At 36.0% G+C, this 16,159-nt stretch overlaps 1 protein-coding gene and 1 non-coding gene across 3 annotated transcripts; both read right to left on the bottom strand.

Moving 5' to 3' along the window:
- Positions 1-14: 14 nt before the first annotated feature.
- Positions 15-10,510, bottom strand: cstf2 (cleavage stimulation factor, 3' pre-RNA, subunit 2). 2 transcript variants are annotated; one of them, XM_056270314.1, is made up of 15 exons: positions 10,353-10,510; positions 9,883-9,961; positions 9,619-9,788; positions 9,363-9,499; positions 8,044-8,163; positions 7,716-7,838; positions 6,302-6,404; positions 6,153-6,215; positions 3,552-3,611; positions 2,612-2,756; positions 1,686-1,843; positions 1,420-1,544; positions 562-600; positions 209-347; positions 15-40 (listed from the first exon to the last, which is right to left on the bottom strand). In XM_056270314.1, exons 1-14 carry the CDS (start codon positions 10,432-10,434, stop codon positions 225-227), a joined length of 1,527 nt encoding a protein of 508 aa, XP_056126289.1. In that variant the 5' UTR covers positions 10,435-10,510; the 3' UTR covers positions 15-40; positions 209-224. The 2 variants fall into 2 exon arrangements, with proteins under 2 accessions (XP_056126289.1, XP_056126290.1); XM_056270315.1 differs by lacking the exon at positions 3,552-3,611.
- A 2,895-nt stretch (positions 10,511-13,405) lies between these two features.
- trnav-uac (transfer RNA valine (anticodon UAC)) lies at positions 13,406-13,478 on the bottom strand. Its single transcript has one exon. It is a non-coding gene; the product is annotated as a tRNA-Val (tRNA).
- Positions 13,479-16,159: the final 2,681 nt, after the last annotated feature.

Here is a 16,159-nt window from a genome sequence, read left to right as displayed (position 1 = left end):
GTATCCAGGTGATGGGTTGTCCGATGGGATGTGTATGTTCCTGTAATCACATGAGTTGTAGAGTCAGATTTTCACACTTGCACTTACCCAAATTAACCATGTCTCATTCTTTTACATAAAAAAACACGTTCCACTTTGTCACAGAGCCTGTAATTATCATAATAAGCTATAATAATAGGACAGATGAGAAGGAAACAAAAGCGCTCACATCACATGAGTCGTCTTCAGGGGGCGCCTGCTGTCTTCTGAATCTGCTCCTTCAGTATCAGGATACTCTGTCTCTGTTCTGGTGGCAACATGGCGATCTGTTCTGGGGTCAGCTGCAAAACCTGCATAATCAAGGCAGCCTGGGAATGTGGAAACACAGCACATAGATTAGTATCTACAGGACAGAAGCCTTGTTACATCATGAAAGATTCAAATTGAAGCGTGGTTAACCTGTGAACTTTTAAATCAACATGCCAACAAGTAATTCTGGAAAATCTGGTGAGTGAAACACTTAAAAGGATGCAGTGCTGCAGATCTGAAAAGTGTGTGGGGAAAAATAAATAAATGACCCACCTTCTCGTGGTCTTGTGATGACACATCTGACGTAGGACCCTGTTAAAAGACAGACAGGATTGAAACATGCAGATATTTGAATTAAGTACTGCAAGCTGAACACTGCTCCCTGAGAGAGGGGCTGCAAAGAGGGTCAGTGGAAAAAATTGAAATGAATATATGATTTTTGGGGGAAATCATTATTTTTCCTTTGTAATGAAAACCATTCAACAGTTTTGGGTCAGGCAGACTTTTTTTAAACAATTAATATTTTTATTCAGCAAGAAGATATTAAACTGATTAAAAGTGACAGTAAAAGACTATATGCAAATATATATTTGATATAAATGCTGTTCTTATGTACTTTATATTAAATCAAAGATTCCTGAAAAAAATGTATCATTGTTTTCACAAACATTTAACAGCACAACTTTTTTTTCAACATTAATAATAACTTTTGTTTTATTTGCAACTTTTTAAGGACTTGGATTTTCTTAATAATTGTGTTTAGTACTATTTTCAGTAAAGCTGCTGTAAAACTATATTTATTGTGAAAAGTCATATTCATATAAATATGAACTCAATACACTGTTTCTCTAATAATTTAATACTGAATGGGGAAAAAAGCTTATAACCTAATACACAGTAAATATTTTCCAGATCATTTTTAATCATTTGTTTTTGTCTTTAGTACAATGACAAATAAAAGCGAATAAATTTAGCAAACCTGCTTTCCTTAAATAATCACGTTTAGTACAACAAACACAGGTTCTGTTGACTTGAACACATAGCTGCCTTTATATTTTAGGAAGGGGGTCCCTCACAAGGCTATGATTAAATTAACTATAGGAGCAAACTATAGGAGTGTGGAGATCTTACTGGTCTCGCTGCTGGAGGTGCACTTTGTCCCATGCCGTGGGGGGGAGGACCCTGCATTCCACCAGCAACAGGCACCCTCTGGCCAGATATCGGACCCCGAGCATCAACAGCTCTTGGATCACGACCTTGAGGAATTAAGAAAATGTCTAAAAATCTTATTTGTAAGAGAAATCCTTCAATCAGTTTTCTTTCAGTAAGGAGCAAAACCAGTATTACAGATATACAAACCAAGTCAACAAATGAAGTGAAACCACATCTTCAAGTACCTCTTGCCTCCATGGGTGGACCACGCTGGTCCATCATAGGGCCTCTAGGTTCTCCCATCATGGGTCCTCCTCTCATTTCATGAGGGCCACGCATGTCTGGGGGAGCCATATGCATGGGCGGCCCCTGATGTTGCGGAGGGCCTCCAATGTAACCACGCCTGTACGTGAGCAATAAGCAAAATAATAAGCTTTTATTATTAACTTAAACTATAAAAGCAATAAAAAATATTTAGTGGTCAATAAATTGCCATACAAGTCTGATGTACACTGCCATTCAATAGTTTAGGCTCAGTTTTGTTTTAAAGAAAGCAAGGACGCATTCAATTGATCAAAAGAGACCGTAAAGGTATTGTTACAAAAGACTTCCATTTCAAATAAATGTGGTTCTTTTGAACTGTCTATTCAAAGAATCCTGAAACATAATGTATCACAATTACCACAAAAATATTAAGCAATACAACTGTTTTTAACATTTATAAGAAGAAATGTTTCTTGAGCACCAAATCAACACAATAGAATGATTTCTGAAGGACCATGAGACACTGAAGACTGGAGTAATTGGTGCTAAAAATGTTTCACATTTTAGAAAACATCTTATTTTAAAGTGTAATATTTCACTATATAACTGTTTTTACTGTATGTAAATGCAGGCTTGGTGACCATAAGACTATTTTCAAGAACCTTAAAAACACCAAACTAATAATTTTCTAAATAAATTTTATTTTGTCAAGGTTCTATAAACAGTGACTTTAAAATATAATTGAAAATTTTTTTTATTATTTGATTACCTGACCATTATTTCATTTTTCAGACTTTACAGGGTTAATAACAAATGCATAAAGGGGGAAAAAAATTAAGCTAACAAAACTAATAACCTGTGATCATCTATTCTAAATGTCACTGCAACAGTTTTTAGAAGGCGTTACCCTGGCTCCACCACGTCTCCAGTAACATTGACCAAAGATCCACCTCGCGGGTCGTTCGGACCATCACCAAGAAGGCCTCTGGGTGGGATCCCTGGAGGGCCTTGCGGGGCCCCTCGCATTGGGGCACGTGGGTCTACTATTGGCACTGAAAAGAAAGAACAATTATGATTTTTAAAAAAGTGCATCCTTTGTAACTCTGACAAGACTCTAAAAGAGAACGGTCTACAGAATCAAAATTATGAAAGAAACTAGTGTCAAAGTGCATTACACAAACATTTCAAAACATGGACATGTCCTTTTATGCAAATAAAGAAATGAATAATGTTGTTGAATTGTCAAGCACAAATTTCCAAGGTATGACACTGTTATGATACACCAGGGCATTTCCTCAAGTGTCAAGGAAATTAAACTAAAGGAAACAAAAAAGGTTCTACTTCACGAACAAAAGGATACTGTTTTACCCGTCACAGTGACTTTGATAACAGAGGGTTTCAACATCTTTAGAAAGTAAAACTCGTCAATACTAATCTCTATTCTGCTACACTGGCACATTCCATTAGGTAACAAGCCTTCATTGTTCATGTTTTGGATTTGGACACTAAAAAGTCAAAACTGAAACAAAAGTGTTTGACGCATTGTAAACAGAGACAAAGCAAAACACACCTATGTTTCAACACTATTTATTTTTACAATGTTTTGGGGTCATTCTCTCTCTTTGACATGATTGGGTCATTCTCTCTCTTTGACATGATTGGAAGTTGCACTTTATTAATTGCAAACTGTCACGAAGTTCACATACTGCTGTCAATTCAGACGTGGTGTTTAGGGGTATGCCAAGAGAAGGAGTGCACTCCAAAAGGTGCACATAGGGGTAAGATAATGAGCAGGTGACAGTCTTGACATCCCTGTTTTGAGCAGACCAGAGTTATACCCATAATACCTTGAGGCCGCTCGATAGCAGCCTGCCCAGCTGCTCCCACAGAAGAGTCCTGAAGGGTTCCTGGGTCAGCATTAAGTGAAGAGAACAGGAGAGAGAACTGAGACAGCGCACGATAGCACTTACTGATATTACCCAGGGATGCTTGTACTGATGTTTATGGACATGGGTTAAAGCAGGGGTCGATATGTGGTTTTAATTGGCTAATGCAGGTACTATATAAACATCAAGAAATCAAGATCGATGTCTTATATAAATTTGAGGTCAGTACGTTTTTTTTTTAAAGAAGTCTTTTGTTCACCAAGGATGCATCTATTTGACCAAAAATACAGAAAAATTGTGTAATATTACCACAAATTTAAAGGAACTTTTCTATTTTAACTTATTCCTGTGAATTTTCAGCAGCCATTACTCCAGTATTCAGTGTCACTGATTTGGTCATTTCTTCTTATTAAACACATTTTAAAATGGTTGTGCTGCTTAATATTTTTGTGGAAACGTTTTTTTTGTATTTTTAATTCATTTAATGCATCCTTGACAAATAAACGTAAAAAATAATAATAATAAATACATTTTACTGACATTCAAATTTTTAACAGTAGAATACATTATATAAAACCATTTACCCAAAATGGATCAAATTAAAAACTTTTTTCATTTACAAAAAATATTTTAAAGTACACATATGGATGCACCGATATCGAGCTCATGTACTGGTGTTCGTAAAAATGCTCCGATACCAACAACCGATACCAGGCAGCGTGTAAACAGTGTTTGTGTCCAGACAAAGAAACAATGACAACAGAGGGTATAATGGGGGTAAAAAAAGAAGGCTGTCTATGAAGTAAATGTATCTTATTTGGAATATTAAACGAAATATAGTAACGCCAATATAGCTGATAAGAGAAAAACGAGCAGTCGATTGTGAGCTGGTGAGACGCGTGCGAGCTGGTCGAGCGCATCCCTTTTTCACAGACGTCAGTGGAAAGTTTGTAGTTCAGTCGGATGGCAAAGAAAGTAAAACGAGGCATGCAGCTTATAACGTTAACTGACGAGAGAGAGTGTTTGTGTTTCTCGCTCGTTCTCACGAGACTTCTATTTCCAACTTACCGGGATGTTAGTCGCGATGTTGGAAGGTTGGTTTTCCGCCTGGGGACGCTGGGGGGAGCGGGGAAAGTCACCATTCTCTCCAGAACAGGTTATACGCTGATTTCACGTTGCCGCCATTTTGAAATCGAAAGCGAGGCTCCGGTGGGAAGAACCCCGGAAGTACAGATAGACAACAATGCTTGGACTACCAACCTGAAGCTGCTGCCGCGATTTACACTATTGGATGTTAATATCCAATATAGGGTATGTATATAGTTCGTTCCTGCTTCTTTTTTTTCCGTTCTGAATTATATATAAAAAAATGTTTTATTTATAAATGAATTTCACTGTATATAGTCTAAAGTATTAAATAAATGTACGTACATTTTTAGAATAACTAATTTCTACATTAAACACAACAATACGCCGTCGCATTCGCGACTCTCCTATGATTAAAAGCGACACTTCCGGTTTTCTTCCCACCGGAGCGATTTCAAAATGGCGGCTGCGTGAAATCAGCGTATTAAACCATTCAAATGATTTCTAAACGGTTTTATTAAGTTGAAATAGTTGCCAAGTGCCTCTTAAATTAGGCTGGTAGTTTTTGTAGTATTAAAAATGAAATAAAGAATTGATATTTCACCGGTGTCTAAACATTTGTACCACTGACCCAATCCTCAGCACTGAGCCCTTCTGGAGCTGCTCTAAATATGTGATGTGCTATTAAATGAAAGATAAAATATGATAGAGCAATATAAGGAACAGTGAAAGTAACAGAAGCTCATACAATGCATTTTAGCAGGCTTAATTAAGCATGAAAATAACTGAAGGAAATATATATTTGATGAACAAATTAAGCCAACTAATATGATTTATATTCTTTTGGTTTATCTTCTAATATATGTAAAAATTAGAAATGCAGTGAAAATACAGGTATCGGTTCTCGGTATCGGCGAGTACCAAACATGGGAGTATCGGTATCAGACTCGTTCTGGAAAAAGTGGTATCGTGCATCCCTAACATATACCGGTGTATAGGCTTTAATTTTGGATCTGACGTAAGCGGGAAATTCCACTTCTGTCTATCATGCACAGTCATCGGCTGATGGCAATCATCCTAAAATGGTGATTATAAAGGTGAAGTGTGTAATTTCCCAATTTTAAGCACTTTAGTGCAATTAAAATATTTAAGACTCAACACTGACTCAACCAAATGTTGAGAGTTTGGTACAGGACTTTCTGACCAATTGAAAACAGAATTTTAGATAAAAGATGTTTTTGTAACTCCATTAGGTGACACCAACAACGTAGAAGAAATCACACACTTCACCTTGAAGAGATGAGAATGAAAATGAAAAATCAACATAAAAGCTTGCCCAATACTGCTCACTTGTGGACAGGTTTGGTAATGGTGTTCAGGAGGTACAAATAAATCATGTAGCGATTTGATCATTTTCTCACTATGACTGATAATATCCTAAATGAGTAATGCACTGGTAATGCCTAAAATGAGTACCTGGTCCCCTATCCATGGGCACAGGGCCTCCTGAAGGGATCCCTATCTGAGGCTGCATCCCACCTGTAGAGGGAGGGAACAGAGGTAAACTGCTATCCATGCACACAGATACACAAGCGCCAAAGTACTACAAGGACAACTGGGCTTACCAGCTGGTCCCATGGGTCCCTGTCCTGGCATTGGTCCAGGTCCTCCACCACTCATCTGTGGAGGCTGCATCATTTGAGGGGCTCCGTTCACATGCATACCTGGCTGTGAGTCACAGGATCAATAGAAAATGACTCATTAGAGCCATGAATGTAGAGAACGGTTTAACTGTCCATGAACCCAACTGAAACTTTTTCAAATATCAACCATGAGCTTTTTTCGTTCACTGAAAGACTTGAGCATATCTGACAATGAAGAAGAACATTATTTTATACGTAGAACAAATTCTGATGACTATCAGGTTATTATGAATAAACTATTTAAATCACAATGGAATAAAAACACTAACTTGAGATTTTGAAATGTTTTCAGTATTTACATCAAAATAACAGTAAGACTTTCTATTTCTCTCATACAAAGTACATGCCAAGCAAAACTGAGTTTCAGGAGGAAAATATCTAAGTGCATTTATTGGGTTTTATTTAAAGCTGCAGTTCGTAACTTTTTTTTTTTTTTTTTTTAGTTTACAGAAATTATATAATGAGTACATCATGAATCCATTTTCCAAACAGTGTTTTTGTCTTATCCTGAATCACTAAGGTACACCTATAATAAATGTCTATATTCGGACTATTTTAGACAGGTTCGGGTCGGCACCGCTCCGGAGTAGCCCAGTACCTGCGTGACTCGTCATAGACATAAACAGAGAGAAGTAGCTCCGGCTACAATGTTCTTCTGCAAGACACATTCAGTTCTGTTTATTAACCACTAGAGCGCCAAAAGTTACAGACTGTAGCTTTAAACTGTTATAACATGTACACGCCCTAACAAATCGTTGGTGTACTAAGCATAATCAGTGAAAGATTGTCCATGTAAAAGCACAAAAAGGTTCAAAAGTTGGGGCCAGCAAGACTTTTATTCAGAAGGGATGCATTAAATTAATAAAAAATTGACAGTATTGACATAAAAAATAAAATAAAAAAATAAAAGTATTTATTTATTTTACTTTCTATTTATCAAAGAATCCTGAAAAAACATGATTGTTTCAACAAAAATATTAAGCAGCACAACTGTTTTCAATTATACGTTGTTAATGATCAGAAATGTTACTTGAGCACTAAATAAGCATATTAGAATGATTTCTGAAGTATCATGTGATATGAAATCAATCACAGGAATAAATTAATTTAAAATACATTAAAATAGAAAAAGTTTTTTATTGTAATATTGCACAGTATTACAATTTTTTACTTTCGATTAAAATGCAACCTTGATGAGCATAATAACCTTTTCTTTTTTTTTAAGCATTAAAACCCCCAAACTTTGAATGGTAGTGTATCATAACAGACAAGCACTACGATTTAATGTATCTCGTGATACAAGTGTTCAGAAAGCGGTGAAAGATGTAATACTGACCATTGGTTGTGGCTGAGAGACAGGGACATTGGGCTGAGGGAGGGGCTGGTTAGGTACCGGCACCGGCCCAGGCTGAGGGCTCGGGTTTATAGGCTGAACCACAGCCGGACGGTGAAGCATTTTCTGTAAGAGATGATTTTTCTATTGATTATCATATATTTCAAAATGACACATACTAAACATTTGGGTAAAAACACTTTCAAATTCCTTGATATTTATAAGAGTGCTTATTTAAGAAGGTTATTAAGACATTCCCAAGTCTGTCCAATCCATGTACTAAGACACTTTCCATTCTTCTATGTAGCTCACTCCTCTTTAATGATCTTACCAGAGCGATTTCCGGATCCACAATCCTCATGACCACCTGAGCCTGCAGCAAGGCATAAGCTAGCTGAGGGTTCTGCAAGAGCATGTTCCTGGCCTCCTGGGGACTGTTCTGCACACAGAGCTGTACAAGCAAAAACAGGATCAGAATTATAACAATCACTTCAAACAACAATTCATTTTAAATCAAATTACTTGTAACAATAAAATTAAATATATAATAAATAGCAATTAAATGGTTCTCTCGGAAAAAAAAATCAGTCGCCCCTTATGTCGTTCAAACCTGTATGACTTTGGCTAATTTTCGAAATACAAATGAAGATATTTTTAATGAAACCTGAGAGATATCTGTCCCTTCATTGGAAGTCCATAAATTTCGCACTTCAAAAAGTTTATAAATACACAGTAAAGTTAATCCACATAAATTTAATCCGGTCTAATCCAACTCTTCCGAAAAGAAACATTAGATTTTTAAGATAAAAAGATTTACTTTAGGCTTAAAAAAAAAAAAAAAAAAAAAAAAAAAAAAAATTATATTTATATATATATATATATATATATATATATATATATATATATATATATATATATATCTCTGTGTTGATCAATGTTTATTGATATATTTATGAACTTTCTGAAACGTCAACATTTTGCTGGAATGGATCTCTCAGACTTCATTAAAAATATTTATGTTTTGAAGATGAACAAAAGTCTTATAAATTTAGAATGACATGAGTAAATTACAGAATTTTAATTCTTGGGTGAACTCTTCATTTAAGTAACTTGCTTTCTCCAGCTATTTTTAGACCCATTTTATCTGAAACATCACTCTTAAAGGGGTCATATGATACTTTTTAATGTTTTCCTTTTTCTTTAGTTTGTAATGTATCTGTTTGTGCATGAATATGATCCACAAAGTTGCAAAGTTTTTGCTCTCCCACAAAGGGATCTAACAGATCCAAAACGCCTCGATCAAAGTACTGATATTACTTTCTTAAACGTCTACGTCACAATGTGAAATATTAGCATAATGACCACCCAATGCTGGCATATGGAAAAAAAAGCTGAAGCTTGGGATTATGGTGAAGTTACATTTCCGACACACGCTTGAGGTGTTTGGCCAATCGCAACGCACTGGGTCTGCTGGCCAATCAAAGCACTACGAACTTTTAGTAACGAGGGGCTTTGGAGAAATCAGCACGTTTCAGACAGACATTAAAGCATGTTAACCTTTTCTATTACACCCAAAAAACTAAATAATGATCTTTTAAAATAGCATCATAGGAGCCCTTTAAATTCAACAGGCCACTTTCCAAAAGTCACCTTCATCTGTTTCATAAGCTCAAACATCTGCTCAGGGGGCAGGCTGGCTACTGCCCTGCTGATGGACTCTGGAGCTTCTTCTGTTGTGCAGCCGTCTCCATAAGGGGACTCAATAATAGGGGCACCAGTACCCAAACCTGAGGAAACAAGCATGCAGCTTAAACAAAATAGCCATTTTTATTACTCAAGATTTATTAATCAAAAGTCCAAACTCTGTTTGGGTGGAATATTACACTTAAAAAGTACTGAAACTTACTTTTGAGCTCCTCTTTATTCTTCTCACTAGCAGCATTGTCGACGCGGAGGGCTCTGCCACTGAACTCTCTGCCGTTCAGGTTGCGCATGGCACTGAGCGCCGTCTCCTGATCCTGGTACTCACAAAAGCCATATCCCTTTGGCTTACCTGTTTCTCTGTCATACACCAACCTGCAAGATGTTTTTTATTTTTTATTCTAGATCAGCGCCAGGTTTCCTCAAAGTGACCAGAGCATGTTGTTGTTTCAAGCTTTATTGTGCATACCTAAAACTGACGACAAGTCCAACCTCTGAGAAGATGTCTTTCAGTTGCTCCTCTGTGGCCTCATATGGGATGTTTCCCACTGTCAAAAGAAAAAACGAAAAAACAAAAAAAACGAGGGAAATAAGAAATCATGTTGCACATGCACACTGGTTTACTGTTGCAGCATCTGTTCAATTTATGTTTTATCCCTTTTTACCTCTTACACCATTGACTCATTCCGTCCAGTGCAAAACAGTAGAGGGAGCGTATGATATGCATGCAGTAGTTTTACAACTAATTATGTGTATACGTGAACATGTATGCAACAATATGAATTCTAATAATAATGTAGGAGTCTAGCAGACAGTCAGATAAAGTGGTACATAATTTAAGACAGGTTGTAGGTTAACGTTAGTGAGGTTTAGCTTAGCGGCTAATGAAACAGAATGGTAAATACAAGAAACAAACTAATCCAATCTCTTCACACATACCGAAAACCGAACGCAACGAGCGGTCCACGGCAGGATCCCTGGCAGCTGCGGCTGCTGCGGCGGCAAGTGCTAAATTCGCCATATGTTCAATGATAAAGTCACAGTAAACACGACCAAAGCATCAGAATAGACCGATGAGAAGCCGGAGACCATGTGGGGAAAATATAGATGGTGCTACACAACCGATACATTGATATTTCAAAATAAGAGTCCGAGCATGCGCCTTTTCCCCTTCGCAATAAGATACCAACATCATAAACGATCAAGAGAAAGAAACAAAAAAATAGTGTGAAAAAATGAAGACAAAAATGCATAGCATATAAAGTAGAAATGCATACAGTATAAAGTAGACTACTAGGCTACATAAATGATTAAAATAAAAAACTTTGTAAAACTCACAATCAATTATTTAGGGCTTTTTTATTTATAGAATCTCTAATACCAATGTGCCTGGTTGGGGTTTATGTAATTTAGCCCATACTAACATGAATTCAATTAATCCGATTTTTAAAAAAATCTTCCTTAAAATAGAATTTGTGATGTCCTCGGGTGTGGGTCTTCTAATAGCCTAAAAGGTTTTTTTTTGTTATGTTTTTTTTTACATGCAAGAATTGTTCAATTTTAGTGAATGAAAACAAAATATGAAACAGCCGATTCTTGATGCCACAGGTTCATTGAATGCAGAAAACCAAGTACTTTTTAAAGAAAACACAACATGAATATTATCTCTTAAGCGTGAGAAAAACCTCATAATGTCAGTACAAATGTTTTCACAGACAATTTATCAACCTAAATATCTTAGGGTTTTTATCTTAGATTTTTCTCAAGCCTTTAGCTTGCCCACTGAGGGGTTGTTTGACACTATATTTCTTTTCATTTTTATTTTATTTTCATCAGAAGACTTGGAATATAGTCCATGAGTCTTCTCTTAATAATGCTTTTATAATACTGTTGTATTCTTTTTGCAGCCTGACAGCCCCTGGTTCCTAATTTCAGTTTAATGAAATAGCAGAAATTCAAAACAAAATTCAAAACATCTCCTTTTGTGTTGCACAAAAGAAGTCAGGAAAATGAGTTTACTTCCATAATGTCAGAATTTTATTTTGTGGTTAAACTTTCTCTCTGAGACATCCTATGGCCCCTTTCGATGGTTACTGAGTGAATCATGTGAATCAGTGAATCATGGCATGCACTCTGTTTGAGAGGCACTGAAATAAAGAATCTATTTTATTTTTTATTTTATTTTTTGGGTGCTTTTTAAAAAAAAGAAACCAACATTAAATAAATCTGATACTGATGAACTAGTTAAAACTCTCCGTTAAATATTGTTTGTGAAATGAAAAATGAATCACACTACTTGCATTTATGTTGTGACCGAGAATTTTGATTGGTTCTTGTAATACTGTAAATTTAGACATTCGATTGTGAGCATCAAACAGCCTTTGGGAGTCTTGTGTTTTGTGTGAGTTCACACAGTTCTAGTTAATTAGAATCAGCTAATTTTTTAAAACAATTTATCTTATAAAAGATCAATTAATCAAGAGCATGATGATAGTTGTTTTGTTTATTATTTATAGTAAATCATGTAATATGTTCCTTCAGAACCTTGGACAGCTCCAACGCTGACATTAAATCAAGTATTGCAATGACATGATAAGCTATATTTAACTATATTTCAGTAAATCTGTTCAGTGAGGTCAACCTTATGTCCTCTTTATTCTATAAAGTACAAATGAAAGGCAGAAAATTGTTTATGGTTCACCGTTTATTTTGCGCATCATTATAGAGAGTGGAAATTTGATATTATTATATATGAATTTATGACAACATTTATAGCTGTAGTGCCTACAAATGTGGATTAGAGTAGCCTAACCTCTTTCCAGAAGTGATATCTGCATGTTAGATTGTTTACTTTAGCTTATTTTTTGGCATAAAAGACGTCTGGAACAAGACAAGCCTCATTTGCCAGAAATTTCTTGCCAGAAAGCTTTTTGTCAGTTGCGAATTGACACATGTAGAAGGATTCATATTCGTCTACTGTAAATGAATGCACATAGCATACAAGGTCATTTGAACAAACTCAACTTTGGCATTACAAATATTCAGTATCAGCTTCATGTTCATTGTATGTCATTAGTACTAATAAAATAAAAATGTATTTATATAAATGTAAGTGAATGTGCATTTGCCTGTGCATTCAGAATTAAACAATCATCTCCGCCAATTAATTTCCATGATTTTATTTCCAGCCATTTCCCCCCAGTGGTTATTAGAGATTTTCAGCTGATAACACATTTTAGAGCTGAGCATAACAATTTAGCAAGGCTATTTATGTTCACTATACTAAACCATTTTAAACATGCTTTAAAAAAAGATTAATTAATTTTTCTAACTTTTCCAGGCAGGAAATTGCATTTTTAGGATTTCCTGGTTTTCCTGGTACAACAATAAACTGCCAAAATGGTCTCACTCTGTTGAAAATATAAACAGAGGCTTGTTGTCGGACACTTTTATCCAAAGTATCTTACAGTGCATTCATAGCCTATATTTGATCAGTTTGTATTTTTCCCTGATTAAAACCTATGATAATGGCATTGCTAGCTAGCACCATGCCCTACAAGTTAAGTTATAAGTGTAGCACTGGGGCAAGTTGCATTAATTCATCGGTGGCTGAATGTGTAGGAAAGTCAAGCACAAATGTGTGATGCTGGGCTATCATTAAAGTTAACAGTAGGGGTCGCACAAACACTATTCTTGACTTCACGCTAGCACGCCGCTAGTATGTCGCCTGTCGCCGTCATTACCAAAGGATTTTATTTACAGTTGAGCTAATGGCGTTGCCATTTGATTAATTTTTCCACCAAATGATACTAATATTATGTATAGCACTCTGATTTCCACCGGCCTTATTCAAACAGCCTGGAATTTGCAGCATATATTGTTGTTGTTCGAAACCACAGTTCACCAGGAAACACTACGTTGGTTTATAGAAGCCGCGACGTCGTTCAAACTCAGAGGGGCACATTTTTGCATTCTGTCACACGTAAAATGCTTGGTTCCACTGGGGCTCGAACCCAGGACCTTCTGCGTGTAAAGCAGACGTGATAACCACTACACTATGGAACCACTTGTAAGCGCATTGCTCGTGAGAGCAACACAAAACAGACAGGCCGACAAATTGGCTGGATTACACATCGCATTTAAAAGATCTTTGTTTCTATCTATCTATCTATCTATCTATCTATCTATCTATCTATCTATCTATCTATCTATCTATCTATCTATCTATCTATCTATCTATCTATCTATCTATCTATCTGTCTATCTATCTGTCTGTCTGTCTGTCTGTCTATCTGTCTGTCTGTCTGTCTGTCTGTCTGTCTTGTCTGTCTATCTATCTGTCTGTCTGTTTATCCGCCTGTCTGTCTGTTTATCTGCCTGTCTGTCTGTTTATCTGCCTGTCTGTCTGTCTGTCTGTCTGTCTGTCTATCTATCAGGATGAATCAGTAAGTGAAAATATCAGTTTATATAAAAATATACAGATATGATGTATTTTTCAGAGACAGTGTGCAGGTTAACATCTCAATATATTCTCTTCATTATATTGCTTCAGGCAAAATGGGTGCATAAAGCTTGATGCACTTTTTAATTAAAATCACATCACAGTTCCTCATGTTACCAAGCTTTTGTGAAAAGCTTGGTAGACCAGAGTGAAGAAAAGACAGTCACTGTCAAGGCAATTTCTTTAACGTAGTGTTTGAATTCTTTAACGTCTCTCAGTTTCTGAAAGCAATTACACTTTAGAAAATGCTGGGTTGTTTCCATATTTGGGTCAAATATGGGTCGAAATAACCCAGCATTTTTTACCACCTGTAATGTGCAAAGTTTTCTCCTTGGTTTCACTCCCTATAATGCTCTCTGAATGCTCTCAGTAATTGCTCCCCCCTGTAAGTTAAGTCTCTACCATTGTTAATTATAAGTAAATAACTGCATTGTTTTAATTGGTACTGGGGTTTATGTATAACCTCTTCAACAGCAGGTAAAGTTCAGTGGTGTGCAGTGGTGTTCTGAAATGAGGAGGTCCTCGCAGTTTCGTTTTTTTTTTTTAAAAATATACGTCAAATGTAAATTCAAGTCCCAGTTACACTTACACTAATGTTGTCATATTTCCTGGTTAAATAAACATTGCATAAAAAACACACAAATACAATTCTATTTTGTATTCATAGGCTATACTATGTAATTAATGTTCTTTTTTATTACCAAGTATAAATGTCATCAAAGTGTTAAGCATTTTAAACATTTATTCCAAAATAGTAACTACAGGCAATAGCAATTTAAACAATATATTTCATTTGTTAACTGATGTTCACCTGTTCTTTTTAATAGTTAACTTATTTTTATTAGTCTGGTAAACACGTAGCTTATACCTTTAATTTCACCAAGCTGATTGCTCACTAAAAAAAACCCACAGTCATCATGTTATTATTTTGACGAGGCATAAAGCGGTTATATCTAAGTGGCAGAGTTGTTTACTTCGCCTACTTTTTAACTTCCCCTTAAGGACATAATTTTGTTAATTCACACCAATTCGCAAGAGCATGAAAACAAGAGGCGGGATTTTTCGCACAACCCAATCATATCTAATCACAGCGCCATGGAGGCATTACTTCCTCTCACCTGACTTTCCATTCATTCTCAGTTAACCCCCATCAAACCCAGCGCACACTTTAGGGGGTCTGTTAAAACTGACAGGGCTCAGGGGAGGCAAGAGAGAGGGGGTGTCCTGCTGTAACTTTACCTTAGTGTCTCTGTTGGATAGTGTTACTTTAGAAAAATACACTTTTTTTTACAGTTTTTCTCAGTTGCTTTGGCACATTTCTCGAATCATCCTCGAAATTTGCAAAACAGTAAGTGCATTTCTCAAAACAATTCGTACAAATAGCAAAACACCATGGATTACCTGCAAAAGCCAGTCTCTTGCTCAAAATCCTTAGTTCATCTCTCAGAAGTAAATATCTGTCAATGAACATGTCAGTGCCATCAGAATGGCAAGTCCTTGTGTCATTGTGTACGGATAAGACAGTCAAATTGCTTAGTCATGTTGTCAATATAACAGTGCACTCTGGAGGGATGTTCTGATGTAAACTGTGGATAAAGTTTTGATGACAATTATTGTAAATTGTAGGTTACACCTTAGTCTATGTGGGAGTTTGATTGCAAGAGACTGGACAAGATTCACATTTACGCTTTTACTGTTTGTACTGTAATTTGTTGACAGACCATGTCATTGCAATACAGAAAGGAAAGAAAGCACTGCATAGCACAAAGAAAAAAAAAGTGGAAATGTGAACATCTCCTTATAGGGAAAACTGTACATGCATATTATGACAACTTGTTCGATCATTTTGTATGTAAAGACTTATGCTATGAACTAATGCCTAAATGTTGTGGGGGGTGAGACTATTCAACAGAGACCCATTATAATACATTTTGATCAACATGACATAAGCAATTGATAATGTAAGAAACAGCAGAGAATTATGTAATCATTTGCATGGATGTACCAAAGCATATGCAACTTGTTCAAAGAAATGAGAAACAGCTTTTTTGATGTGCACAAGTGCTGTGAAGATTGAACAGGTAGTTTTGAGAATTTCAATTCTGATCTGAGAAATGTACCAAAGCGACTGAGAAAACCTGTAATTTTATTTTTTACTTTTTCTTTATTGGAACAAAGAACACAGAGTTATCATGGATGCTACAATATCAGTACACAAAATATTTCCAACATATTGATATACAAT

The sequence above is a fragment of the Rhinichthys klamathensis genome, unplaced genomic scaffold (genome assembly GCF_029890125.1).
Source record: "Rhinichthys klamathensis goyatoka isolate OS25496 unplaced genomic scaffold, OSU_Roscu_1.1 h1tg000301l_1, whole genome shotgun sequence".
Classification (NCBI taxonomy): Eukaryota; Metazoa; Chordata; class Actinopteri; order Cypriniformes; family Leuciscidae; genus Rhinichthys; species Rhinichthys klamathensis.
The sequence above is the reverse complement of the archived record's forward strand: the minus strand, read 5'-3'. Positions and strand labels throughout refer to the sequence as shown.

What these genes read in the sequence shown, in the direction of transcription:
- cstf2 (XM_056270314.1), bottom strand. Translation starts at nt 10,434, where the DNA reads ATGGCGAATTTAGCACTTGCCGCCGCAGCAGCCGCAGCTGCCAGGGAT. An exon ending in GAATAAAGAGGAGCTCAAAA is followed by an intron (nt 9,500 to 9,618) that starts GTAAGTTTCAGT and finishes TTGTTTCCTCAG; the next exon opens with GTTTGGGTACTGGTGCCCCT. An exon ending in TCCACCCATGGAGGCAAGAG is followed by an intron (nt 1,545 to 1,685) that starts GTACTTGAAGAT and finishes TAATTCCTCAAG; the next exon opens with GTCGTGATCCAAGAGCTGTT.